The 27,706-nt window shown below is 40.1% G+C and overlaps 1 protein-coding gene across 11 annotated transcripts; it reads left to right on the top strand.

Annotated features, from left to right (window-relative positions):
* The first annotated feature begins 55 nt into the window (after positions 1-55).
* NFYA (nuclear transcription factor Y subunit alpha) lies at positions 56-27,706 on the top strand. Of its 11 annotated transcripts, XM_036766448.1 has the most exons (11): positions 807-892; positions 1,505-1,948; positions 3,867-4,015; positions 5,909-5,989; positions 9,567-9,713; positions 12,501-12,632; positions 13,084-13,189; positions 15,586-15,752; positions 17,428-17,601; positions 18,163-18,264; positions 24,936-27,706. In XM_036766448.1, exons 3-11 carry the CDS (start codon positions 3,941-3,943, stop codon positions 24,987-24,989), a joined length of 1,038 nt encoding a protein of 345 aa, XP_036622343.1. In that variant the 5' UTR covers positions 807-892; positions 1,505-1,948; positions 3,867-3,940; the 3' UTR covers positions 24,990-27,706. The 11 variants fall into 11 exon arrangements, with proteins under 11 accessions (XP_036622345.1, XP_036622338.1, XP_036622340.1 ...); XM_036766450.1 differs by lacking the exons at positions 807-892; positions 1,505-1,948 and adding an exon at positions 56-166; XM_036766443.1 differs by lacking the exons at positions 807-892; positions 1,505-1,948 and adding an exon at positions 80-166 and having other exon boundaries at positions 5,906-5,992; positions 24,936-27,122.

Below are 27,706 nucleotides of genomic sequence, written 5' to 3'. Positions count from 1 at the left end.
CGCCGAGGCAGTTGGAGGGGGGGCCCGGAGCTCCTTTGTTCGCGTTCGCCATTTTGCCAGGCAGCGGCAGTGGCGGCGGCAGCGGCGGCTGGAGCCTCTGATTGGGTTTCGGGGTCCGGTACTGGAGCCAATCAGCGCGGGCAGCGAACCGGGGGAGCGAGGCACGGTGAGTGTGAGGAGCCAATATCCAGCGGCCCAGAGCCGGCCCCAGCGCCCCGATTGGCGGGTCTCGCTGACCACTCAGGAGAGGCCCAGGCGCCCGCCGAGCCCGGGGAGCGGGGCGGGTGGCGGCGGTGGCGGTAGCAGCAGCGGAGCCTGCCGGGCGGGCCTGCCTGGAACTGGGCCCTGGCGTGGTGTGGCTGTACCGGGGACCTCCCGCCACTCCCGGCCGAGGCCTGCAGGGGGCCGCCCTGCCCGTGTGGGGATGGCCGGGGCCTCTCCGGGCGCGGCTCCTTGACCCCGGGGTCCTGACCCTCCAGATGGGGCCCGGATCCCCGGTTCGACCACGGCTCCAGGGGCCACCCCCAACCTCCCCAGGGCCCGGGCACCACCTCCTTGGGCCCACAGGCTTCAAGGGCTGGGAGGAGCGGGTCCCCAGTTAATGCCACCCCTCCAGATCCTTGCCGATCTTACTGACCACCCAGCACCCCTTTCTTGCTCCCCTCCGTGGGCCCCGTCCGGACGTGCCGTTTGTACGTTTGTGGTGTGTGTGTGTGTGTGTGTGTGTGTGTGTGTGTGTGTGTGTGTGTACACGCACTCAAACTCATCCGTATCCCTCCCTCCACCCCACTCAATCACCTGGACCCTAAAACCCCTCCTGCTTCGTCTGTCCTCACCCCCCCGCCGGCCAGTACCCCTTTCACAACCCAGGACGGGCAGTCTGGCAAAACTGGTACAAAAGCCCCCTGCCGTGTCTCCCCCTCCCCCTCTCCCATGCCCTCCCTCTTGGTTTCTCTACTGTCTGACTTCCCTTGTCCTCCTGGTTCCTGGATCCGGGAGGCCGGTGGCCTCTCCTCCACTTCTCCCACCCCCCACTCCCCTTGCCTGACCATGCCCCTCCTTCCAGCCAACATTCCCCGTGTCTCCTGTCCCGTTACCGTTACCACCCCCTTTTGGCTCGTCATTTCCTCCTCTGGTTGCTGGGGCAGAACAGCAGCCCCCTCCAGACTTGGTGCCAAACCGATCTGCCTCCTTTTCCCAGACTGCACCTCCATTTGGCTCTTGGAAGCTCCCTGTACCAATTTGTTCACCCCTCGAAAGACTGACTCTGCAGGAGCCTCCTTCTCTAATCTTCAATACTTTTTTATACCCAGAAAACATGGAGTTAATTTTCTCCTACCACCATCTTCTTCTTTCTTACCTGACTTATGGCAGCCAGCTTCCTTCTCTTGATTTATTTTTCTCCTATTGTATGTAGTATATAGTTAGGTTCCCATTTATAAAATGTTTTGCATTTTAAGTTTGTTTTTAAAAAATCATTTTTCTGTGTTTATCTTCATGTCAGGACCAAGCTTTTTTCTTTTTCTTTAAAAAAAATGAGAAGGTCTATTCAACTTTAAATCCTATGCTCTGGCTGCAGTAAAATTTTAGCAAGTGGACTTCTCAGTAGAGTTATACAGTACTTGGATTCAGGTGAAAAAAGATTGTGTGTGTGTGTGTGTGTATCCCTTAAAAAAATTAAGTCTAGTTAACAAAGTACTTAATTAAGTACCTAGCACTGTATTAGGAATGCAGAGGAAGACAAAAAGTCCCCTCAAGGAACTTAAAATCTAATGAGGATAACTTGCAAACTGTAAAGTACAGATGAGGTGTATATTGGATAAATTGGAGATAATCTTGAGTAGGCACTGGCATTAACCACGACTGGCAAAGGCATTTTACAGAAAGTGGAATTTTAGCTGAAACTTGAAAGAAGCCTGGAGGCAGAGATGAGAGATGACAATTCCAGGTATGGAGTCAGATAAAATGGGAGAGTTGGGAAGTAAGTGTCATGTTAGAGGAATGGTAAAGGAGGTCAGTATCACTGGACAGAAATACTCAGAAGGAGGAAGTAAAGTGAAAGAAGACTGGAAAGGTAGGAAGGTTATGAAGAGCTTTAAAAGCCAAAAGGATTTCTTTTATTTGATCCTGTCAGTAATATGAATCCACTGGAATTTATCAAATGAAGGAGGGATTGACATGGTCAGATCTGTGCTTTAGAAAAATCACTCAACTTTCTGAGAGGTTCTGCTAATTATGACTGGGGTTGATTTCTTTTGGACATAAAAGGAGATTTTTGTCCCAACTCTTTTTCTTGGTCCTGTAAGTAACAAACCCTCAAAGAACTTTTCCCCCCATCTGCTTTGATTTTTAGAATTCGGTTTTCTTTAATAAAAGTAATAATGAACTCTTAGTTATTTGCGTTAATGGATAGAGTTCCATGGCATGGATAATTAAAAAAATAACATTTGCCATTGGAATGTGTTTTTTCATGTGTATTTGAAGAAGTATCTAATATTTTTAAAATCCCTTTACAAAATTGAAAACTATACTCTGAAAATCCAACATAGGGAGTCTAATAGGGAAGCTGTTACAAGCTCTTTCTTTCTGCTCTCTGCTGGAAAGTGCACATGTATTATATCTACGTGAGTGTGAATTGAAATTTGGGATACATAAAAGTATCATTCTTAGAATTGTGCCTTGAAAATACACATGGTGTTCACTGGAGGATCTCTGAATTTTGGGTTTTGCAATTTCCATGAGATACTTTAAGAAAACAGTTTTTTACATAAACTTTATTTTCTCATGTGAGTGTAAAACTTGGATTTTACATTAATCATAGGGGAGATAACAGCGAAAAAGGCATGTTATGCTCTGTTAAAGTTGACTATTCTCAGTGCAGAAGGATATTTTTGAGGCAAAACTGTTAAATAAAATTGTCATTTGGCCAACTGAAGGCAAGAATAGTAGAGTTGAATTTTGCTTTACTGAACATCAGGGTCACATGCAAATGAACTCTTCAAAGGCACTCTGAAGAAATGAATAGAGCATGCCTGGACTTAGAGTGGGTAACCTTTGGATAGGAGTCTCCTGAGACTGCTGGCTATATAACCCTGAACCTCAATTTCTTCGTCTGTAAAATGGGAACAATAGCACCTAACTTTGAGAATTATAAGATTGAGTTGAGGGTGTGTGTGTGTGTGTGTGTGCGCGCGCGCGCGCATATGCGTGTGTACACATGTGTCTCAGATGTGAGCTGGAGTTATTTCATACATGCACTCTCAGTAGAAGGGGCAAGAGACCAGCTTTCTACCTTGGGAGGGAAAAGCTGCCCAAGGCAGCCTTTCAAATCTTTGTCTTGTATTCCAGTTTATTCTTTCCCTTCAACCAACATGTATTGACTGTCAGGGAAGATTAGAAATAAAAATTCTGGAATTGTGAAATCATGGGGGAAATAATTTAACTGGGGAAAGTATAGAAAAGTTTGGGAATTTAAAAGAAATCAAATCAAAAGTAGTTAAATGCATTTCCTTCCATTCTTTGGAATCACATGCAGACTCTAGAACCCTCTAGATTCTGATTAGGTACTCCCTTCCTACTTAAACACATTGGATGGCTGTTTGAATAATACTGAATTTGATCTCAAGCCTCTATAATCCACCCACAGGATCAAAATAAAATAAATGTGTTGTAACACCTTGAATGAAGACAAGCCTTACAAATGTGTCTACTGCCTTGAAGTTATTTAAAAAACTGTTTGCACTATAGGCTTATTGGCTTGTAATTTTAGTGCTAAATGATATTGATTAGTCATACATTACTATAGTGATCTACGTATCTATTGACTATAATCCTCTAGTACATTTCTTTCTTAATCTTTTTAATAGGAGCGTACTCTAAGTCATTTCCCAGGAGATCCAGCCGGAAGTTGTCATATACAAAATTGCAACCTAGATGAGACATGGAGCAGTATACAGCAAACAGCAATAGTTCTACAGAACAGATTGTCGTGCAGGCTGGACAGATTCAGCAGCAGGTATGAAAATGACTCAACTTTGAGTACCAAAGTAACAGAACTGGCAGTAACATTAAGAGGGACTACTGTAATACCATTGAAAAATTATCATGTTCTGGGTTTGGTGAGATGTAAAGATTTAGAAATTTGCCTGGTAATATTTCCTTATATTTGGACTCAGTATTTCAAACTATGTATCCAGGTTTCTTTGCAACTTGTATTCTATCCACAACCCACTGGAATTGTTTCTTCATGTTACCTGAACAGTCTGCCTTCCTTATTAATTAACCTAGGTTTCCTGACAAATTGTTAAAGTTCAAAATATCAGGCTACTTTCACGTAGAACTTTAGAATTGTTGAATTTGTGTTCATGTGAACATATTGAACTGATTCTGTTCTCTGTTTCTTTTCCTGATGGATTGCTATATGGACACTTTGGCTTTCTATAGTAGATGAAAACAAAACACTTAGATTCAAATAGATGTGCTTTGAACTGGTCCACAAGATGATTATTTTGGAAAGTTAATTTCTAGTTTTGCATTAGGATAATATTTAGCTGCAAATATAGATGCATTGGAAAATGATTAGGAGCTGCTGGTTTTTTAAATTAATCCCAAATCCAGATATCCAGATAGGGTTTTGTTGTGAAATGTATACAGATGACATTTTCTGTTGTTTCTTGCTTAGGTTTACTTTATTTTAGGATAAGCTCCCCCCCCCCCCCTTTTTTTTTTGCAAGGAAGAGTGCATCATTCATTGTACTTCATTCTGGCGTCAGATAGAATTGCTGATCAGGTATAAATGAAAAGGGAATTAACTTTTTGTTGGGTTTGTTTCCAAACTGTAACATATGATACTTGGAAAATTGAGCTTTCCAGAGGGCATAACACAAAGTTGTTCCTGATTAGTGGCTAAAAGATGAAGTCAATTTGAATCAAAGTGATTTCAGTTCACTGAGATCACCCCTTCCAAATGAGCAGTTTCCACAAAAGCTTCACTGTCTAGATAGCATGCTAATCGATGTAAAATTTTTTTTGTCAGGAATAACCATTAAGATAGACACAACTATGTGAAAGCCATGGGATTCATTTACTAATTTGTAGCCTCCAGGTTAGTTAAGTTGAATAGAAATGGTTTTAGTTTGAGGTTATTAAATTTGTGAATTTGTAAAGATGCTCAGTCTTTAATAATTTGTCCCCATTGCATCGTAGATATTTGTGTGGTCTTTGAGAGAAAGGGTCTAGTCCAGGCCTGCACAACCTGGAACTTTGGGCTTCTGAAGACATCCTCTACATTGTCCTCAAGTGGCCCAAAATCCTTTGGTGTGCCCACAGGCCATAAGCCTGTGGGCTGCAGATTGTACAGGCCTGGTCTAGTCTTATGTTTATATCCTTCTCAGTCCAAAACAGTGCGTTGCATATAGTAGACACTCATTATATGACTTGAACTGGTTGTTTTCAAAGGTTGTGAAATTCCTCAAAAGTACATTTTTCCTTTGAAAATATAGCTGCAGTTCCATTAAAAAATAACTTTGCTCTCTAAATGCAGTTGAATAACTGAGTGTTATAATAGAAAGGACCCCTGTAATGCTTCCATAAGCAAATGAATTGAAATTGCCTGTTTCTGAAGGCTACCTTACACTTTGGTTTTAAACATGATTAAAAATACTTTGACCATGGCATATTAAAGAGCAGAATTTTGAGTCTCAGTAAAAGGATAGATGCTTATCTCCCCATCATTGTTCCAGTTGGTGGCAGTAGCTACTTGGGTCTGTTCTTTCAGTCTGAGAGTCCAGGAAAAGGGGCTTTTGAGGAGATAATCTCTCTGTCTCTCCAGGAGGTAAGGTGATCTCTTGTCTTGAGCTATGCATTTCCTTGTCAAGTTTCAAGCTATTCCTGTTCCTGTTCCCAGCAGCAGGGTGGTGTCACTGCTGTCCAGTTGCAGACAGAGGCCCAAGTGGCATCCGCCTCAGGCCAGCAAGTCCAGACACTCCAGGTAGTGGTGATTTCTCTAATTGTATCTATGTGAGCACTGCATGAACTTCCCCTCCACTTCATGTCTGATGCTGTTTTATCAGGGTTTGAAATGGGAATGGTAAAGTGAGTGGCATGTGATTCTCTCCTGTATTTGATGCTGCCAGTTCTCATTTGAGACCCACAAACATTCCTGCTGAGTTCCTTAATGTTTCCTAGAAAGCATGCAGGAACTGTCGTCATCCAGTTCTGAAACCATACATATCTCTATTTTTGGAATTAATAGAAAGTGAATGATTGAAAGAGTAACTAGAAGCAATTCTCAGCAGCAGGAATTTTAAATTAACTTAGAAATTTAATTAGGAGTTTGATCTTTACCCATGTACTGAATGTCAATAATTTGAGATAAAAGAGAACAAGAAAAATATGAATAAGGCTTGGATTAGCCATTTTTTTTATTAATGAACTAAATGGCTAGAAAATAGCAAGCTTAATATTATGTATTATTTTGAATAAACTAGTATAGTAGTAGGCCGACAATATAATGTATTCTCGGAGAAAGAAGTACATTATTAGATGTCCAAAGTAAACAGTAGAAAAGCTAAGTTGACTAAAGAATTATCACTGACATGTAAGCAGGATAAGCTACTCATCAATAGGAAACTTCAGAAACTAGCATATTGGATAGTTCCTTGGAATAGATCTTTATATGGTTAAATTAAATGGCTTTTTCTATGCTAGAAACTCTACTGGAGCATCCCATAAATAGATATTAGTGAAATACAAATAAGCGCATCAAATTTATATGTGTAAACCATTACCCTTTCCTGACAAGAGATGAGAATTTACTCCTGACAAGAGATGAGAATTACTTTACTGTTAGATTTGGAGGGAGGTTCCTTCTCTTAGGGACCAAGACCAGTAGTCCCCTTTGTGAGTTTTAGAAAGTACTTTAGGGTAACTTAAATCAGTTAACCAACCGGTATTCCCCATAGTGTGATAGATAAGTTGGTAAAGAAGAGCCTTGGCTTTTGCTCAGAAAACTGGAACTCTCTATATCTTGAAGTCGGTCAGTGATAGGTCTAAAACTTCGGGATTGGATAGTGATAGTCTGTAGATTGAAGATTGTATCTCTTTAACTTACCTAATTGAACAATTAGGACAGAAGGTAAGTTATTTCAAACCCTGGTTTGTGCGGCACATTTCGCTTGTTCCATGTAGATTGAAAATTCTTCAAAGCAAATGCTAGGGTACAGGGCTTTACTGCTTAGTGCTGTGCTGTGTACTGCATGGCTCCTCACTGGACTCGTCCTGGTTTTCCTTTTCATGCCAGTTTGTCAGAAAAGTATAGTTGTGGGATAGTGAATTATGTATAACCATTTCTGAACATTTGCATCCTGGAAGAAGTTGATCTTGTATATGTCACCCTAATGCTAACTGTCCCAGGGTTCAACAGGTCATCCATCTTTTCTGCTTGCTTTGTCTTAGTTTTAATATATAAAATACAGACAGTTCTTGCTTTAAGTAAATGGACCGTTCTGCAGACATCTATGTAAAGCAATTTTTATGTAATGTGAATTTGCCTGCAGATATGAGGGAGGGAGGCAGGAAGGAAAGAAGGAGCCATGTACTCATCTGGTTCAAGGACAAGGGCCAGGATAGCAAAATGAGAACAGGAGGAGGAACAGGAGGGGCTGGGCCAGCCACGTGATGGCAGACACAAACACCATACCCGAACACAGATAGAAGACTGGGGAGGGTGAAGCAAAGGTCTCCAAGTGTCCTTTTTGCTTTCAGTTGGAAGGTTGGGTGTTTTGTGGGGGTAGGGTGGGAGGCCTCAGAGTTCTGGAACAGAGAGCTACTGTACAGTACATTAACATAGGTGTGCTTTTGGAATGCAGATTTCCTTCAGAATTCATAAAGTTGACTTTGTGTAATACCAATTTACGCAAAGCCAGAACTGTCTGTAAGTACTGTGGATTGTCATTAACTGCCTGGGGAATGGGAACATAATAACGTGCTACTTAACCGTTGCTGCTCGTCTTATGCATGTACTTTTTAACTGTTCACAAATCAGATTTCTCCTCAGGGTTCATTTTTGAGTTCATAAATGGCGATCAGGAGAAGGATTGAGAGGCGATAGATGGCTAGATAAATATGTGTGCTGTACTTAAAGCTTATCTTAAGTATTTTCAGACTTTTTGTAAAGAAAAGGAAGCTCTTGATGGAAATAAGTAGCAGCCCTTTTTCTCTAGGGATCTCACTATTTTAGGGAATTGTCGATTGCTCTTTTAGGCATTCATGCAATAAATATTCTGAAAACCTATCCATGTATCAAATATTACATGGACTGTGTCTTAAAAGGAATCTACTTTGGAGTGAGAAGGAAGAGGAAACAGGTATATGAGAATCTGACAATAAAAGTTATAGATTTGTATGGAATTCTTCCAAGGGACAGAATAATAAAGCCTGGAATTTGAAATTTCTTCATAATGTTCTTTTCCACTCTCTCATCTGTTTATATAATGGAGAAAATAATTCCTAACTTTGTAGTCTCTAAAAGTGTAAATTGACCCATTCTTAGCATATTTCTGGTCAGCTACTAATTTTTTCTTATCAGGGAATAATTTTAGTGGCTTAAAGTATAAAGTTCTTTTGTGAAAGAGTTTCCTTTCTTGGTTTGGAAGAATTACCATCCTAAAATCATGATGGAACCTGAGAACAGAAGGTCTAAACTACCCTTGTGGTCCTTGGTCATTCTTATTTCACTGAAGTGTTTTGTGCTGTGGCTTCCAGAAGGAGTTCTTCTAGGAAAAGAACATTGCATTTTAAGAATCAAGATGTTACATAGCACTTGTAGCTTCCAGGCTTATAGTGAGTTCCTGTTAGAAACAGCTGCCTCTTTATAATCTCCACATTCCTCATTCTACTGAAATTAAAATCAGTGTGGTTGTATTAAGGAGCATTTATGTGGATCCAAACATCTCATATTGGTTGAAACTGCACATGGAATACATTGATTTAAGATCAGTCTGCAATAAAAGGCAATAAACATTAAATGATGAAAATTACTCAAAATCTTCAAGGTGAGTTTGAAAGAGTGAATCAGAGTTGAAAGACAAGGGAGAGAGGAGCTTGCTTCTAAAGACCCCCAAATGAAGCTGCTTTCCACACAAACTCTTTGTATTTTTTCTCCTCCTTTCTCTCTATATAACCTAGAATTCTCACTGTCCCTCTTGATAAATACCATTCCTAGAATTGTTCTGCTGGCAAGTAACCAAATTTTCTTATCAGATACTAAGGACTTATTCCATGCATGTTGATAAAAATCTTGTTTTTTTAGTAAATCTGTTGAAACTTCAAAGGATTATACTTGTGTTCCATTTTAACTTTAAGCTGCCTTGACATTTAGTCACATTCATTCTATACTGAAAATCACTTATAGAAATCTCATACACTCATTTTTCTTCACCCCAATTCCCAGCACCTTTTTGTCCCAAGTAGCAAAAAAGTTAGTAGGTAGTACCGATGGCTGGCTTATACTTAAATTCTTTCTTTGTGCAGCTTTATTTCATTGTTCTCATTCTATTGATCTCTAGGTACAGGGCCAGCCTTTGATGGTACAAGTGAGTGGAGGTCAACTGATCACATCAGCTGGCCAACCCATTATGGTCCAGGCTGTTCCTGGTGGCCAAGGTCAGACCATCATGCAGGTACCTGTGTCTGGGACACAAGGATTGCAGCAGGTAAGCGTCTTCATGTAAATGTATGGACAATTCATTAGGATGTAAATTGATGTTATGATTTTTCTTAATTATACCATATTTTTCTCTGTCTTGCCTCAACACTTAGCACAATGCACTTGACATTTAATAAGTGTTTATTTAACTTGTTCTTTAGATTAATTGAATACACCTTGCCACAAATCATTTGTTTAGTTCATCACACTTTTACCAAGTACATATCACATAGAAGATCTTGGAGATGAAAAGATAAAGCAGTTCCTGCCTTCAAGAAGTTTGTGTTTTATTGGGGGAGTACAACATGAACACAAAAGAAAAATCAAAGAGGGAGACAATAACTGGAGGGGGTGGGGGTTGGCAGTGAGATCAAGGAAGTCTTCATGCAAGAGGTAGTACCTGAATGGTGGCTTAAAAGAAGACAAAGTTTTTGAGGGGTTGAGATGAAGAGGGAATCCATTCTAGCCATGAGTAATGGATTGAGTGAATACATAGAGAATGGAGCATGTATTAAATTAGGATAATGTCTGAATTAGGAGTTCTGCTGGAAAATGGAGTTTATGTAAGGAACTAATATAAAATAAGGCTGGAAAGGTAGGTAGGAGGTATACTGTTGAGGGCCTCAAATACCAGGCTAAGGAGTCCATATTTTATATTAAAGGCATTGTGGAACCACTGGAGATTTCTGAGTAGAAGAATGACATGGTCATACCTGTACCTTGGGAAGATGGTTTGGGCAAACAATGGATTGACGAGAGGAGAACCTGGAATCAGGGAGATCAGTAGTCTGGGTTGGAGGTGATAAGGGCCTAGATTAATCTGGTAGTTCTGTGAATGGAGTAGCGGACCAATATGTGAGTGTTGTGGGAGCTGAATTGACAGAGTTTGACAGCTGACTGGATGTGGAGGAGAAGAAAAGAATCAATGATAATTTTGAGGTTGTGAACGTAGAAAACAATACTGATTGCACTAAATGATTTTTTTAGTCCCTATTTCCCTGTGCCCATCTGGGTTTTCTTATTAGAAACTGAAATAGAATGATTCTAACGTTGGATATATAGAATAAGGAGAAGGATTTTAGGAACATGCTTTAATCAAGTTAAAGACAGGAGGGAGGTGGACTTTCAGCAAAAGAATTGGTGTGAATTTAAGCAGCACCACTGAAATAATTGAAAATAATTTATTAAATGGGTGAAGTGTTTTGTTGTCATTCAGTCATTTTTCAGTTGTGTCTGACTCTGTGACCCCGTTTTCTTGGCAAAGATTCTGGAGTGGTTTGCCATCTTCTTCTCCAGCTTGTTTTACAGAGGAAAAACTGAGGCAAACAGGGTGAAGTGATTTGCCCATGCTCACACAAGGTTGTAAGTGTCTTGAAGCCAGATTTGAACTCAGGAAGATAAGCCTTCCTGACTTCAGGCCTAGTACTTGTAATGGCAAGCAGAGTGGGAATTTTTGCTGTTTTTTGTTTTGGAGGGCTTCCTAGCACTAACGCAATCAAGTGCCTTTGAGTCTTGCCTTAAGTCACTGGAAGGCCTGGGTAACATGGTTATAATGCCCTCTGACCCTGAGGAAGTGAATATATACTCTGAGGTTAGCATTTTGCTTGGGGCACATTCATTGAAAGAGTGTTGGTGTGGAGACTCTGAGTAGCTGTTAAGGAGTCTGGCCCCCCCCCAGCTTTGGAAACCCAGATGTTGGTGCTTCTCTCTGTCTCTGGTAACTGTGTATGTATTGCCATGGTCAGACAGAAGCCTGTCTGTTGATTTGTGTTATTTGCTCTGTTTATATAATTTCTACTTGTAATTTCTGTTTGTGTTTTCTGTGAAGTTCAGGATGCTAAGTCTTCCCCTGAACTCAGTGAATGATATATGTATGTTTGATTAAAGTGAGATTGTAAACCCCTTAAAGTTGCTTTCCTTAGAAAAGCAGATCAGACAACCTGTGCTAGTAGCCCACTTGCATGCTGGTCTTATTGGCCTTACCCAGCCACAGTAGCTATAAGCAACATTGTTGTTACAGCACTCTATTCACTGCACCACCTAGCTACCTTGGTTAAGTGCTTACTGTATACCAAACCATATACTAAACACTGGGGATACAAATTCAAAAGTGAGACGGTCTCTACCCCAAATAATCTAAAGGGGAGTGGAAATGAGGGATGGGTATTTTGGTCTAAAGAGTCACAGGGTTGCTAGTAAAATCATAGAAGAATCTATATAGAACCTTTCCAGAGGCAATGGCAATTTGATTTTGGTTCACAGGACAAGAAATGGTGGAGGAGGGTGGGAAGGGGATATATACATACATACCAGAAGAGCAGATGGCAATAGGATAGATGAGATGATTGACCAGAAGAGTTGCGAAGCATAGGTGGTCTGGTCTGGTCTGGCTTGTAGCCAACTAAATATAATGGGTTATGTGAGTTAGTTTTAGCACAGGATGCTGAGTAGATTAAGACTTCAGAGCAGGAGCCTCAAGGCCACATTTGGCCCCCTAGGTCCTCAAGTGTAACCCTTTGACTGAATCCAAACTCCACAGAACAATTTGGATTCATTCAAAGGGCTGCACTTGAGGACCTAGAAGGCCACATGTGGCCTTGATGCCACAGGTTCCCCCAGCCCTGCTCCAGGATATGGATGTAGTCTTTGGCCTTCCAGTGGTCTGGAGGGTTCATTGGCAGAGTGTATGGCCAGAAGATGACTGCCTTGGACAACTATGCCAATTTTCTGAGGTATAAAGAGGGAAGTTTCAATATGAGATAATTTTCCTTTTTTATCTTTTTAACTTCTATAGATCCAGTTGGTACAGCCAGGACAGATTCAGATTCAAGGGGGTCAGGCTGTGCAGGTGCAGGGTCAGCAAGGCCAAACCCAGCAAATCATCATTCAGCAGCCCCAGACTGCCGTCACTGCTGGCCAGACCCAGGTAACAGCTCTCTCCTAGAATGCAGTAAACTTGTTAATTTGAAAGCATTAAGATGCTGAGCTGAAACATTTCATATATATTAGACATGGGAAGTTAGTGGCTACAAAAGCTTCCAAAAGATGAAGAAGTTGCCTAACAGATCTAAACCTCATCTTTATTTTTAAGGGGAGGGTGAAACTAAAAAATCTGAAAAGTTGTAACAGTTATAGAGTTCTCCAGCTTTTGTTCTGTCTTGGCTACATTTAGCCTTTTTGTGATAGTTCAGTTTTTTACTCTATATAAAAAACCTCTTTCTCTTAAATTTGCTTTTTAGATTAAACTGATCTCTTTTCAATAAAATGCTTATGAAATGTACGTGGGCCTATGTGACATCTCATCTCTTTTATGCTGAGCATACTTTTAGGAGGATATATGTTGTCTATTGATGGTATTTATTGTTGGCTCCTTACAGACTCAGCAACAGATAGCTGTCCAGGGGCAGCAGGTGGCACAGACAGCAGAAGGTCAAACCATTGTCTATCAGCCAGTCAATGCAGATGGCACTATCCTCCAGCAAGGTATAGACAGTATGTGTGTTTTCAAGTCACTGTTTCTGTCTTTCAGGTGTATTGTATTTCTCTTGGGTGGCTGGCTTACTCTTGAAGAAGGGATATCTAGCTTCCAAGAAATGATACTTTTCATTCTTTTATATTTTCCTCTTAGTCTTAGATTTTGATAGTTGTTATAGTTTTCTTTTACCAAAATATGGCAGTCACTTTTCCAAATGTAAAGAGATTTTCCCCACAAGAAACTTATAAAACCTTGGTGTCAGGAATCCTTTTTATTCAGACTTTGAAAGCTCTTTGAGAGCAAATGTGGAAATGTTTCTAGACATTGGAGTTTAAAGATTGAAGATGGTCAGAGTTTTAAAAGTGGAACCATTGGGAGAGAGAAGGTTGTGGTGGGGAAGGATGGATTTAGCTTATAAAAGTGTAGCATTTATTATCTAGTATAACTGATCGTAGGACACCTGTCATCTGTACCAGAAACTGGGAATCTGAATTTTCATTTACATTTTGCAGCTGACTTGTAATGTTGCTCTGTGTATGGCTGAGTCTCCAGATCACTTCCAGTAAAAAGCATGAATGCTTATTTCAAAGGGAAATCCCCTACTGTGGGTGCAGAGTGGGACTGTTACTTCCCTTGGTGTGAATTTAATGTTTCTGTTAATCTAATCTAAGATTGGCAACATGGTGTAGTGGATTGATAATTGACCTTGGAGTGAGCCATACACTGGCTCTTCAAAGACCCTGGGCGAATAACTTAACCTTTCAGTCTCCCTAGGCAACTCTTTAATATTATAAGTTGTAAAAGAGGTGCTGAGGTGTTATTATAGAAGGAATTTCCCCTACCAGAGAATTCACAGCTCTGGTCCAAAACATTGTTGACTGTTTAGTCTCTGTACAAGTCAGTAGTATGCTTCAGTCATGTCTAATTCTCTCTGACCCCATTTTGGGATTTTCTTGGCAAAGATACTGGAGTGGTTTGCCATTTCTTTCTCCAGCTCATTTTATAGATAAGAAACTGAGGCAAACAGGGTTAAAGTGACTTGCCCAAGATCACATAGCTAGTGTAAGTGTTTGAGGCTAGATTTGAACTCTGGTCCTCCTGACTCCAGTCCCAGTTAGTGTAAGTGTTTGAGGCTAGATTTGAACTCAGGTCCTCCTGACTCCAGTCCCAGTGCTCTATCCACTGTGCCACCTACCTACCCTCAGTAGTACAATATGTCTTTCAATTCAACAAACATTTTCATTAGGTCTATAAAAACCAAATGCAATTAGGCTGCATTAAATAAAAGTGTCACATCCTGAACGGTAATAGTCCTACTGTGTGTTGCACAGGGCAAACCACATCTGAAGTCTCATCCAGTTCTAGGCACCTAATTTTAAGGGTATTTAGGTAGAATTGACAAATAGAGTCTAGAAGGAAGTGACCAGGAATTGTAGAAATTCTGAAAACCAATTCACTGGATTGAATTTTGAACTGAACATTTAGCCTGGAGAAAAGAAGTCTTTAGGGAAGGGATATGCTATCTTCAGATATTTGAAGGGCTGTCATATGGAAGAGGGAGCTACTACTTCTCTTTGTCACTTCAGTGGTTAGAATTGGGACTAATAGGTAGAAATTAAAGGGTAGATAGATTTCATTTCACTGTAAAGAACTTTCTGTTAGCACCAACCACCCAAAAGTAGAATGAACTGGTAGTGAGCTTATTAGTGCACAATGTATTCCATACAAAACCAGAATATTGTAGAGATAAGGTTCCTGCATTGAGTAGAAAGCTGAACTGGATAACCTCTAAGGGCCTTTTCAACTCTAGTATTCTATAATTTAAAAATACTTAATATAAATACTCTGACCTACTTCCTTTTGGCTTCTGGTCAGTACCAGAATCATTTAAAAATATAGTTTGTTACAAATGCTACTTTTATTGGTGGCCTGAGGGGAGCAACTTTGAAAGTTACTAAAAAGAAACAACTTTTATCTTTAGGTAAGTCCTATTAGTAATTATAGCTGGTTTTTGTCCACCATGTAAAGGTTTTCACACACACACACACACACACACCATCTCACTGATCCTGAGATCTTGCATAAAAATAATACATACAGTTATAGTCAGGCCAACTTGTGGAGGGGATTCTACAGATGCAGATCCTTAAAAAAAAAAGTCCTACCTTCAAATATGGGAAATGTTCATGTGAATGCCTTGAGTCATTCAGTTGTCTTATGGGTGGGGTGGGTCCATAGTACCGGGCCCAGATTTGATCCTCCCAAGTTCTACCTAGAGGAAATCAATTTTTACTAGAAAGATAATAAAATGAAGAGATGACTGCCAGTGGTTTCCCTACTCTATCTGTGTATGCACTCGAGAGAAGAAAGTCTAACTTCCCTTGTTTATTTGTGCCTTTTAAAGTTACTGTGCCTGTGTCTGGCATGATCACCATCCCAGCAGCCAGTTTGGCTGGAGCACAGATTGTCCAGACAGGAGCCAATACCAACACAACTAGCAGCGGACAGGGGACTGTTACTGTGACGCTACCAGTTGCTGGGAACGTGGTCAATTCAGGAGGAATGGTCATGGTGAGTAATTGATCCTGTTGCTTCCTCTTCTCTACAGGTTTCGGGACTCAGTTCACTCTCCTATAAAACGAGGGGACTGTCTGGGTTTATAATTCTGTGACAGTAATTACAGTAGGAAAAGTACTGGCTCTGGAGTCAGAGGACCTGGATTCAGTCCCCATATCTGATAGCACCTGTATGACCTTGGGCAAGTCATCTAACCTTCCCGGGCCTCAGTTTCCTCATCTGTAAAATGAGGAGGTTGGACAAGGTGCTGTCTCAGATGCTTTCTAGCTTGATGATTTTACAATGATGCTGTGACACAATACAGATTTTGTTCTTTGATGATTCCTTGAAATCTCACTTTATGCCTTCTAGAGATGATTTCATTTACAAAAGTTATATAGCATAAGTCTAGCCTTTTTTTTTGTACAGAGATCCTATAAAAACTTGTGTAAGGCTTTTTTATACACATGAATTATGAAGGTCTCTAATACTTTCAAATTAAGGATTTGATTTTGAAGTGAAATTCTTACATTTTGGAACCTTCACTAATAGAGAAATGTGTGTGTGTTGGGGTTGGGGGGGAGCCCATTCTGTGCCTCCACTCATGCTGCCCTTCTCCTTCCCCCTGCCCTTCATTGCAGGTATTCACCAAGCATTTATTAAGCCCCTACTATGTGCAAGGCTTCGTGCCAAGCACTGGGGACACAAAGATGAAAACAAAACATTCCCTGCTGGCAAGGAGCTTACATTCTATTAGTAGGTGAGAATCTGTATGTTAGTAAATAATTTAGAGTGATTAATCGTTTTAACAAAGGATTTTTTGAGTTATTGAAGGGTTTTGCTAAGGAAGCCCCTTAAAACAGAAAAATATTTTATATTTTAAATTATTTAATTTAAAAGAAATATCATTTACATAAAATTTTATCAGAGAGGGACATTTTAGGTAAACTGTACAGTACTTACTAACAATGAGATGGTCTCAGGGATTAGGGAAGAAATGTTCAATTCCACAAGGATTGTGGGTTTATAGTACTCTATACATAAACAAGTTAACTCATAACAAAGTGAAGACTTGAATTTTGCAATTTTTCTGTTTGCAGTGGAAAGAATATACAGAATCTTCCTGCATGAAAAGGTCCCCAGGGATCAAAGTTTTGAGGGCAGTTTTATTGGGTTAGTTACTTAGCAAGCATGACAAAAGATTGATCAAATGATTTACAGACTGGCTTCCATGGTCAGCTATCTAGGACACCAAAAACTCAGTAAGACAAGACTGTCTATCAGTGGTTAGTTTGTTTCATCAGAAATGGCAAGCAAGCACAAGATAGTTATTCTTGGTGTTTGACTATATACTATAGGTTTGAGCTAACATTTTGTCAAGCGGTGATGAGTCTCAATAAATATTTAATAAAATGAGATTGGTACATTCTGCCAACTTCATTGTGTATGTAATGTACCTGATTGCTATTACTGCTGGTATTAGTGATTATAATAATAGCCATTAGATGGCAGCAGGTATTCATAGCAGATGAAGCAAGCAGTGGATATGATTTGTTTTGAGATATTTTAAAGCCATCTTTGTGTTTCTTGCCACAGAAGGAAAAAAAAGGGTAAGCAGGGATCCAGCAACTCTGCTTTGTCAGGGCCTTTATGCTGCTAATTAATAAGTTCTGGGTTCCTCCTTATTCAGATGGTACCAGGGGCTGGTTCTGTGCCTGCTATCCAGAGGATCCCCTTACCTGGAGCGGAAATGCTTGAAGAGGAGCCCCTCTATGTGAATGCTAAGCAGTATCACCGGATTCTTAAGAGGAGACAAGCTCGGGCCAAACTAGAGGCAGAAGGGAAAATCCCCAAGGAAAGGCGGGTAAGTGTATAATTGCAAAGTATATAGAAGTAGTATATTGGGTCTTTTTCTGGTCCATAAGTTAATAGTCATAAGGTCAATCTGTTTCCTCTTTGACTTCTCTGGAAATTTATGTATAGTGCTTTTGTTTTTCTTCATTGGTAATAATTAAGCATGGCTAATAATTAGCTGAGAGACCCAATTTGGTATGAACATCATCATCCATGTTTATGTGGATTATAAGAAGGGAGGCAGGAATATTGTTTTGGATATTAGTAGATTTTGACATTTGGGATCATAGAGTTAGAACCAATTTTTTATTTCAAACAAGCTTTACTTGTTTAGTATACTCAACTGCTTGTCAGATTTTCTTCCCAATCATACTCTGCTCTTCCCGCTGAATTAAAGTTATTTGTCTTTTACATTGCTGAATGCAGTGCCTTGCACATTGTAGAGTACTTAAAAAATGTTTATTGAATTGAAACTACATATGCTCAAGCTGTTTTGAGGGAGAAGATAATACTTAAATAATTGAGGTCTCTGTAAGTTAATAGCTAAATAGAAGGATCTCTGTCATTGCAGAAATATTTACATGAATCTAGGCATCGTCATGCCATGGCAAGGAAGCGTGGAGAAGGTGGTCGCTTTTTCTCTCCAAAGGAAAAGGATAGTCCTCACATGCAGGTAATGATAATAGTAATAAGAAAAATAACTGACATAAATCTAGCATTTTAGGAGTTGTAACACACTTTACATTCATTATCTCATTTGATCCTCTGAGGTAAATACTACAGTTAATCAAAAAGCATTTATTAAGCACCTGCTATGTGCCAAGCACCCTGCCCTGAACTTACATTTTATTAGAGGAGAAAACATGTAGCCAGTTAATAGCCAACGAACAGAATGTATTAAATGCTCACTATGTGCCCGGCAATATCCTGGAAATACCCCCCAAAAGGGCAGAAATAGTCTCCACCCTCAAGGAACTAGCATTTTAATTGGGGAGGTGTTTCAACAATCTGGCCAGCAGCTTCTGTGGGGGTGTAAGATCCAACAGCCGGCACCCAGAAAGCTGCCAGCACGCTGCAAAAGCACAGGTTCTTTTGATCTGCTTAACTAAGGAAAGCAAGAGGTTGACAAGCTTACTTTAATTCAGCATACAAATACAATTCACTTAGTTCAGGGGAAAAAGCCAGCACCCTGAACTTCAGAACAAATACAAACAAATTACAAACATCAACAGACAGACCTTGTCTGATTCAAATCCCAATACATAGTTACCAGAGTTCAACAAAGTCTCAGCATCCGGGTTTAGGAGCTGGAGGGCTCCTTAGCTACAGCTGCCCGGAGTCTGTCCATCAGCACCATCACGAGTGAGAGCCCTGCGCAAATGGCTCTGTCCTCACTTCTTAAAGGGCTTTAGACATCATCAAACGTCATCTGAATGACCAGAACTTAGGCTGCTATAATTGGCTCTTGAGTTAGTCCCTCCCCTTAGGACCCTGGGAGGCTCACATCCACATAGGTTAGGTTAACACCTAATAGGGGTTAGAGCCTGGGGCTTAGCACTTAGTAAGACTCAGTGAAATACACTGCATTACTCAAAGGGAACAAAAGCCAAACTCTTCAAGGGCACTTGTTGAACTAAGTGCTAAGAGCCCATTTTGCTTACCAACACAGGAGACAGCATGTGAACAACTGTGTATATCCAGGATTTGTATATGGTAAATTAGAGGTGAACTGAGAAGGGAGGGCACTAGTGTAAATGGATATGGAGCAAGAAAGGTTTCTTGCAGAAGGTGGGATTTTAGCTCAGACCTTCGTATATGTATTTACAAAGTAAATACAAAATAATTTTTTGAAGGAAGACACCAAACATCTTGGAGGAAACAGTAAAGGCTTCTTATAGAAGATAGCATTTGAACTGAGCTTTGAAGAAAACAGTAATATTCTGAGGGTCGGAGGTGAGGAGGGGTACAGCCAATGCAGAGGCAGAGAGATGAACATTTGAACGGGAGGAATAGTAAGAAGGCTAATTTAGCTTGACTGTAGAGCCTGTGCAGGGGAATCATGTGTACCATGGTTTGACAGGTAGGCTGCTAAACAAAGAAGTTTATATTTGATCCTGGAGGTGATAGGAAGCCACTGGAGTTTATTCCTATGAACACTCTGCTATGTGGAGAGTGGATTGGAGAGGGGAGAAAGCCAATTGGATAGCAGTGAGACCAATTAGGAGTCCATTGCAGTAGTCCAGGTCAGAAGTGATAAGGACTTGAGTTAAGTTTCTGGTTGTGGGTACAGAGAAGAATGTTATGTAGAGGTAGAAAGAAGATTTGGAAACTGAATATGTGGACTGTAAGACAGTGAAATGGCAAACTACTCCAGTATCCTTGCCAAGAAAACCTCAAATGGGGTCATGAAGAGTCAGACATGACTAAAAAATGATTCAGCCACAACAAAGGTGGCAAGCACAGTGGTTAGAGCATTGGGCCTGTATTCAGCAAGAGACAGGAGTTTAAATCCAGTCTCACTAGCTGAGTGACCCTAGACAAGTCATTTAACCTTTTTGCCTTAGTTTTCCTCATCTGTGAAATGAGGATGACAACAGCACCAACTTCCCAGGGTTGTTATGAAGATTAATAATAATAATGATAACAGCAATTGACATTTATGTAGCATTTATTACATACCAGGCACTGTGCTAAGTATTTTATAGTTACTGTCTCTTGATCCTCACAGCATTGTAAAGTACTTAGCACAGGGCCTGGCACATATTGGAAATGCTAGCTGCTGTTATTAGATCTTTATCTCCAGGCCTCATGTCTTAACCAGCTGCCAATAATAGAATGTTAATTGGTCACTTCAAATTGAGCACAGCCAGAACTAAATTCATTATTTTAGTTTCCAATTTCCTTCTGCAACCAGCCAGTTTTTGTCTATTACAACCTTGATCACTTTTTCCCAAGCTGGAAACCTTGCCATCATCTGCCTAATCTCTTTCTTCATCCTATGTATATAACTTGTCACCAAGTTCTTTTGGATTCTTTATCACAATGTTTGTAGACTTCATCTTGTCCTCTTTAAATCTTACCTAGGATTGGGCCTACATGACTTCGGTAGTCTCCTGATCAGTTTTCTATCTAATCCGTCGTTCACAACACCAGTGCCAGATTAAGTTTTCTAAAACATGATTTTCATCCTATCCTTACTGGGCTCAACAGTCCACCTGGGCACCTCATTTCCTATGACATCAGATCCAGGCCCTTTTACCTAGTTCAAGGCCTTCCACCTGGATTTCACCCTTCATATCCAATCTTACTGGCTGTTTTTTTTATGGAGCTTGAATTCTCTGTTCCATCACTGAGCAAGCATTTATTAAGTGCCTTCTACGTGGCAGGTGCTACACCTGATACTGAGAATAAAAAGACAAAAAAGATCAAGTAATCCCTGTTCTCAAGAAGATATATTTCAGTCAGGTTTCACACTTCACTGCCTCTGCCCAAGTTATGAATCCTGCTTTTGTGCCTTGGTCTTTGCTACTTCTGCATTCTGGAATGCCCTGTGCCCCTCCTTCTCTTCACGTACCCAATTTTTACCTCCTATGTGAAGCCTTTCCCAAGTACTTTGACTCACACTTCTCCAAGTTATGTCTCCAACCGCAATAGATGATTAGCACATTCTGTTATTAGTCAAGCTAAATTGTCATCCTACTGAATAAAGCCTCATCTTCCAAACCTGGCTTTAGAACCTCATGGGATAGGGAGGATTTTGAGGGGCATCACTACCTATTTCCAAAGGCTTCTCAAAAGGTTGAGCTGCTCACAGCACTGCAGGTGTCAGGTCAACATTATGTGGAAAGAGCTCTGGACCAGAAATTCAGATGGTTTCATTTTTAGCTTTGACAGCCACCAAATAGCATTTTTTAAATTTGAGTCAGTCAGTTATCCCTTTCTGTGCCTCATTTCTTTCTCTGTAAAATAAAGGGGTTAGATTAGATGATCATTATTATTATACTCTTCTGCACCATGCTTTTTATTGTTTGATTATATGTTTATTGCTGTCTTTATCATTTGATGTTGAATAAAATAAATCTAATATCATTCAGGACTATTTCCCAGGTTATCATTAGTGTCAAATAAGATGATACACGTAAAGTGCTTTGTAACTGTTAAACACTTTACAACTATTAGCTATTATTATTTTTGTCCTGAACTGGGGCAAGTTCTGTTTATTGGTTTGTCACTGTCTGTTAACTTCCAGTTAAGAAGGCAGTGTGAAAGGTTGTAGAGTAGCCCAGCTCTCTCACATACTCCCCAGCAAACATAACTCGAAGAGCACCAGAATGAGCAGTGATGAGCCGAAGGAAGCAGCTCTAGCCAGGCTATGGTTACAAATGACTCAGATCCAGCCCTGGCCTGAGTTCCAGAATTCTAAATCACCTAGTGTCTACTAGACCTGTAGTGTCAAACTCAAATAGAAATGGGGACCACTACACTATGTATAAGGATCTGCAGGCTGCACATTGATTTAACTTTAAAGTGACGGGGAGTGGAAGCCAGTCTGAAATGCTGTAAAACCTGAAGTCTGTAGGTGCTCTGGGTGGGGATCCATCCATGATTGCTCAAGGTTAGAGAATCAGTCTGAAGCCTGATCATCCTGAGCTTGTCCTGTCAACATGAGGTGGGGCACCATATACCTCGTAGCACCTGGAGGGGACCCAGTAGGAGATTAGGTTAGATTAGCTATCAGGTGAACATAGAAGTAACCTAACTTAATCTTGGACTTGATACTGGGGCACGTCAGGGCTATAGCACAGGGCAGTAAAAATTACATAATAAAGGCTATTTCAAGAGAGGGTTCAAACTTAGAAACTGTCTTTCACTCAGCGTTCTTGGCACACTGTGACTGGTTGGTTCTTTCTAGGAATGCTGCCAGCATTCCTAGATATACTCTTCTGGGGACAGTACTGTTGTAGACAAGGCCTCTGCCACCCTTCTGAGCCATCCTATTAGCCCTTGAGTCTCCTAAGAATACTGGAGGCTACATCTTTCCTGGTCAGGACTAAGGGGCTGATCCCTGGTGAAATATGTCAGAACCAGTGGACGTCCAGCTTCCTGTTACTGTTCCTCACAGACTCTTTCCTCCTGCCTTGCCCACTGACGTTGCCAGGGCCAGATACTTGGGTTCCTGGAGGGTCTGATTCCCAGAAAAGGAATAGGGCAAGGTACTGAGATGCTGATAAATTTTTTTTTTTTTTAAAGAAAAAGTACAGATCAATCCTCTTCCCCCCACTTGGGGAACAAAGGAGGGAAGGTAGAACCCAGAAGTCTGAGACTTCTTGGTTCACAATTCCCATTCCCTTTATCTCTGACCCTTTTCATTTACAAAACTCCAGAAAAACAAGAAGAAACAGCAACAAAATCTCATGTGGGTCAAAGAACATATCAGAACCTAGAGATAAATTCCTTTTAAAAACTAGAATTATGAGACAAAGTGCTAAAATTTTAGGAGGATAACGAAGGAGGAATGCAAGCTGTCAACAACTGTATAAAACAAATACTCCAAATCTCTAATAATAATAGAAATGCACTTTGAAACAATTCTGAGTTTCCACCTCACATTAGAAGTGGAAAATGGCAATGTTGGAAGTGCTATGGGAGCACAGACACACCAGTTCATTGGTAATGGAGCTGCAAATTGATTCAATTCTTATAAAAAATAATTTGGGTGTATACTTAAACTGCTTACCCTATAACTTGGCAATACCACTATTAAGGGTATACCCCAGGGAGACACTGAGAAAGAAAAATATTTATGGCAATACTTTTGTTGTAACAAAGAATTAGATAACATGGTGAGTGCTTCTCAATTGTGAATGGACCAATTTTGGAAGGTGAATGTAGTGGAATATTATTGCACCATAAGAAATGACAGAAGGGAATGATTGAGAGAAGCTAAGATGACTCCAACGTTGTAGAGGAAAATGACTGAAATGATCAATGCAATGACTAATAAGGACTCCGGAAGTCAGATAATGAATCAGTCCTGCTTCCCACCTCTTGGCAGAGGTGATGGCCTCCTGGTGCATTATGATGAGTCATTTATTTGGGGGCTTAGCAAATGGGTGGGCATTTGTTTTGCTTAACTGTGCTTATTTGTTACCTGGGAATGCCTTAATTTTTTTCTGAGGGTAGAAGTGAGGAAGGGTTATGAGACTTAGGCAAAAAAAGAAAAGATAGAAAAGAAATCCAGTCAAGGGTTTTTTGTTTTTTTTCAAATACACAGAAGAGAGCAGAGGAAGCAGGTCAGCGTTGGTACTACAGTGTTAACTTGATATCCTTAAAACAAGGTTGCATAATAGAGTTTCACAGTTCCATATGCAATTCTCTTTTCTTTGTATATGAAAATGTTCATGTTTGTTGATTGTCAGATTTATAATTTTAAAGAGTATTTTTAGAAATCATTGTTATTTTCATCTCTAAGTAGATTGTAGCTGTCAGTTGTGGGCCAGGCCTGACTTGATCCAGTCTAGTGGATTGGAGGGAAATGAGACACTCATAGATCATCTAACACTTAACCAAAAGAAGCTTACTTAATAGCATGGAGAGGATACAGCCTTGATACAGTTGAGTGAAGCTCTCCTTACCTCCACATTTGCCAACAGCTCCTGTTCATTTCACCTCCCGGCACTTCAAACAAAAGGTCAGACTGATTCAGCGCTGCCAACCATGGCCAAAGTAAACTTCTAGACTAACATTTAACGAAAGGAGCTTTACTCCACGGTAGCATGTGAAGGATATTTAGCAAGGATATAATAGTTTCCTTGCCTCCAAATTTGCCATGATGTCATTCTTAGTGAGAAATATGTGTCAAACCTGAGGAGCTCCAGCTTTCTTCTGTTGCTGGCTTTTTGTACTTAGGTGAAGAGGAAATTATTGCAGTAGTTGAAACCTTAGTCCTTCGGACCAATTAAATCTTGAAGATGGTTTCATTCTTTTTTAAGGGAAAGCAAACAACCTACTTGCCAGGGACCCTAGTAGATACTCATTTCACAAGCTACATCAGGCAGAGACTTTTATATTTCTCTCGTAATTCCTACTAGAGACTTAATTGGCCCTCATAAGAACCTGTATATTGAAAATGGAATGTGTTAGCCCCATCTCTTCCTTTTAGAAAGGCATTGTGCAGGCAATGCTGTTTGTTTTTTATACTTGTAAACTTTGTAGATAGATAACCTTTTTGTATACTGTATTTTGTTTTTGATAAAGGTGTCTTTTTCTATGAAGGCTTGTTGTGAAAATCAGAAGTATTTAACTTTGGAGAAGAAAGATAATGGTATTGTTCTTTGTCTACAGGATCCAAATCAAGCAGATGAAGAAGCAATGGCACAAATGATTCGAGTATCCTAACCAAAAGCAGAGAGAGCGAGCTGATCCAGGTTCCTCTCCACTGTGTCCCGTTATCCCAGGAAATTGAGCAGACCTTCCAGTGGGACACTTATGATCACATTCTGCCCTTTTCTACAAAACAGAAACCACTTAATTTTTCACAAGTGGTTTGGTATTATAATTGCAGTGATCTCTGGCGAATTGAAATTCCAAGGACTCTGTCCCACCCCTCTCAGTCAGGACTAAAGACTATTAATGACATTAGTATTTCATATATTTGGATGGTACAAGAGACAAAAAGCCAATGAGAGTACTACAAGCAGCACTTAGTTTGGCTGGTGAAGCAAGGCCATCCCAGGGGAGAGATACCGTTCAATTGTTGGCAAGACTGCAGTCCGGGAAACCACAGCCTACTTCTTCCCACTTGGAGTTTGATTAGTCTCATCCATCCATGAAGTTTGAGATTTTATGTGTGACCAACAGAATGAACATGTTGCATGCAGAGATGACTTTCAGTCAGAGGAAATTTCCATCCTGTGGTGTGTAAAGAACATGCTGTTCCCTAAGAATAAGGTTCAAATCACCCTATGATTGTAGCAAGAACCTGAATCCACCAGTTTTGTTTAATGCTGAGGGGAAAAACGTATCTCTGGAGTAAAAGAATCAAAGACTCACTAGCATTTTAAAATGTTCTCTTCTCAGCTGAGGTGGTCTTACCTGCCTTCCCACTGAAAATGTAACTGATATATATAGAGATTACCTGGATCACAAATTTTCTCATTTTCCCCCCATAACGTTCTAGGGATGGCCAGTCCTAGAAGTTGCCATTCCTGGAGCAGAAAACAAGACAATTTAAATTTTTTTGGTGTTTAAACACCGAGAACATTTGTAGTCAGTAAAATGTCAAGAGAGCAAAACTGTAGGTTGCTATTCACAGACTTTCTGTAAAACTGTCTGTGTTTGACAGCACTTCAGGAATAGAAGGGAGAATGCAATGATTTGTTATTTTGTGGGGTGTGTGTGTGTGTGTGTGTGTGTGTGTGTGTGTGTGTGTGTGTTTTGTAACATGACTCAGTGGAGACCTGGGGTAGATTGTTAGGAAGTAAAGGGTGAGGAATAGATTCATACTAAAACCTAACCCATCAAGGGAGTAGAAATTCACTTAATGTCTTTAGTCTGAGATTTATTTTGTTAGTCCTCGGCCATTTCCAAAAACCATTGTTTTTATCCAGGTACCGTGGTTATTGTATGTTACTTATTGGAGCCAGCAATGAAATTTTGTTCCTACATTTTTAAATCCCCTCGGCAGCTGGTGTGTGGATGTCTATTTCCACTTACTTTTCCCCATTTAAGATGTAACCTTATACTTTGATTCAAGGGTCTTGTACAGAAAGGCTTTAACATTGTACCCTTACTGTGGGACCAAACTGGAAGTAGATTCTGGAGCCCTCTAAACATGAGGAATGGAGCAGGGTTACCAGATCTCTGAGTACCCCTCATAAAGCAAGCTTCCATCTCCTGGACCTTGTGGTTCAGAGAATTGAGGTGATAGTTTTAGGAGAGTCACTATCTGTTTAGCAAAAGTGGTTAAAAATATTCAGTATTTCTACTGAAAAAAGCTAGCGCGAAGTATAGGTAATGGGGAGGGTATGCTTTCTCATTTTTGTCTTCCCTGTAAGAATGTTGCATGAGAAAAGGAGGAAAAAATTAAACCTTTAAAAGGAAATGAATCAAAATCAATAAGGGCTGGTATGGGGACAATGGCAGAAGTATGAATCAGTACATCTCCCTCATCCAGGACTGTAGGTTCTGGAATCCATGTATCCAATGTGGCTTCCAAATGCCAGGAGATTCTGTCCGTTTCAGATACTCCCTTGGGAAGTGATTATTTGTTGTTCTATAGTTTCAGAGGCTTGTCTTACTTGCTAAGAACAAAGTTTGTATGATGATGATAAAACAGAAGGGCTTTAGATTTCCTGGTTTATCTTTAGGATCCAGTATTACAAGAGTAAGCCCCTCAAACCTGATCTCTGAAGTTCAAGCTCATTAAGAAAAGCAATTTTTAAACTGTATTTATTTATGTTTGTAAACTTGTACATAGTAGCAACCCTGCAAATGTTTTGTTACTCTATTTTACATCTTTTAGGTTCTTTTAGGGTTTTTTGTTGTTTGGGGGGTTTTGTGGGGGAGGGGGGTGGTGGGAGGAAAATACTTCAGTTTTCAGTTTGACTTTTGCATTTAGAGTGTCAGGTCTTTTTTTTGTTGTTGTTATCTTGAAATACCATGACTTTGCAAGGAGAGTTTGGGGTTTAGGAAATTATTTTTATTTGCTCCTAGGAAATCCTTTCCTTACTTGTAGGTGCGACTGTTCTAATGACCTTACAATGGAACAAATGGTTAACTGGATGAATGAATAATTGGCATAATGTATAGTGTTACATTTCATTTGAGTACTTTTTTTTGCAGGATAATTGTGTGTGTATGTATATATAAATATATATATATATTTTTAAGTGCATTGTTACATATAACGTCCATGTCTATACCGCTGGACCAGGGGAACGTTTTCTGGGTTGTGGGTGCCTGTTAATAATGTCTTGGCTTTCATTTGTGACCTTAAGCTATATGAAGGTTTTTCCCCTAGAGAGGGGAGTACAGGTGATCATTGGTGACATTGGAATTCAGAGTAATTTCCCATTGTTATTTTTTAAAAGAAATTTATAAAAAAATTAAAAGTT

This window comes from Trichosurus vulpecula, chromosome 7 (assembly GCF_011100635.1).
Source record: "Trichosurus vulpecula isolate mTriVul1 chromosome 7, mTriVul1.pri, whole genome shotgun sequence".
NCBI lineage: Eukaryota > Metazoa > Chordata > Mammalia > Diprotodontia > Phalangeridae > Trichosurus > Trichosurus vulpecula.
Note: the sequence above shows the minus strand (reverse complement) of the source record. Positions and strands in the feature narration are given on the sequence as shown.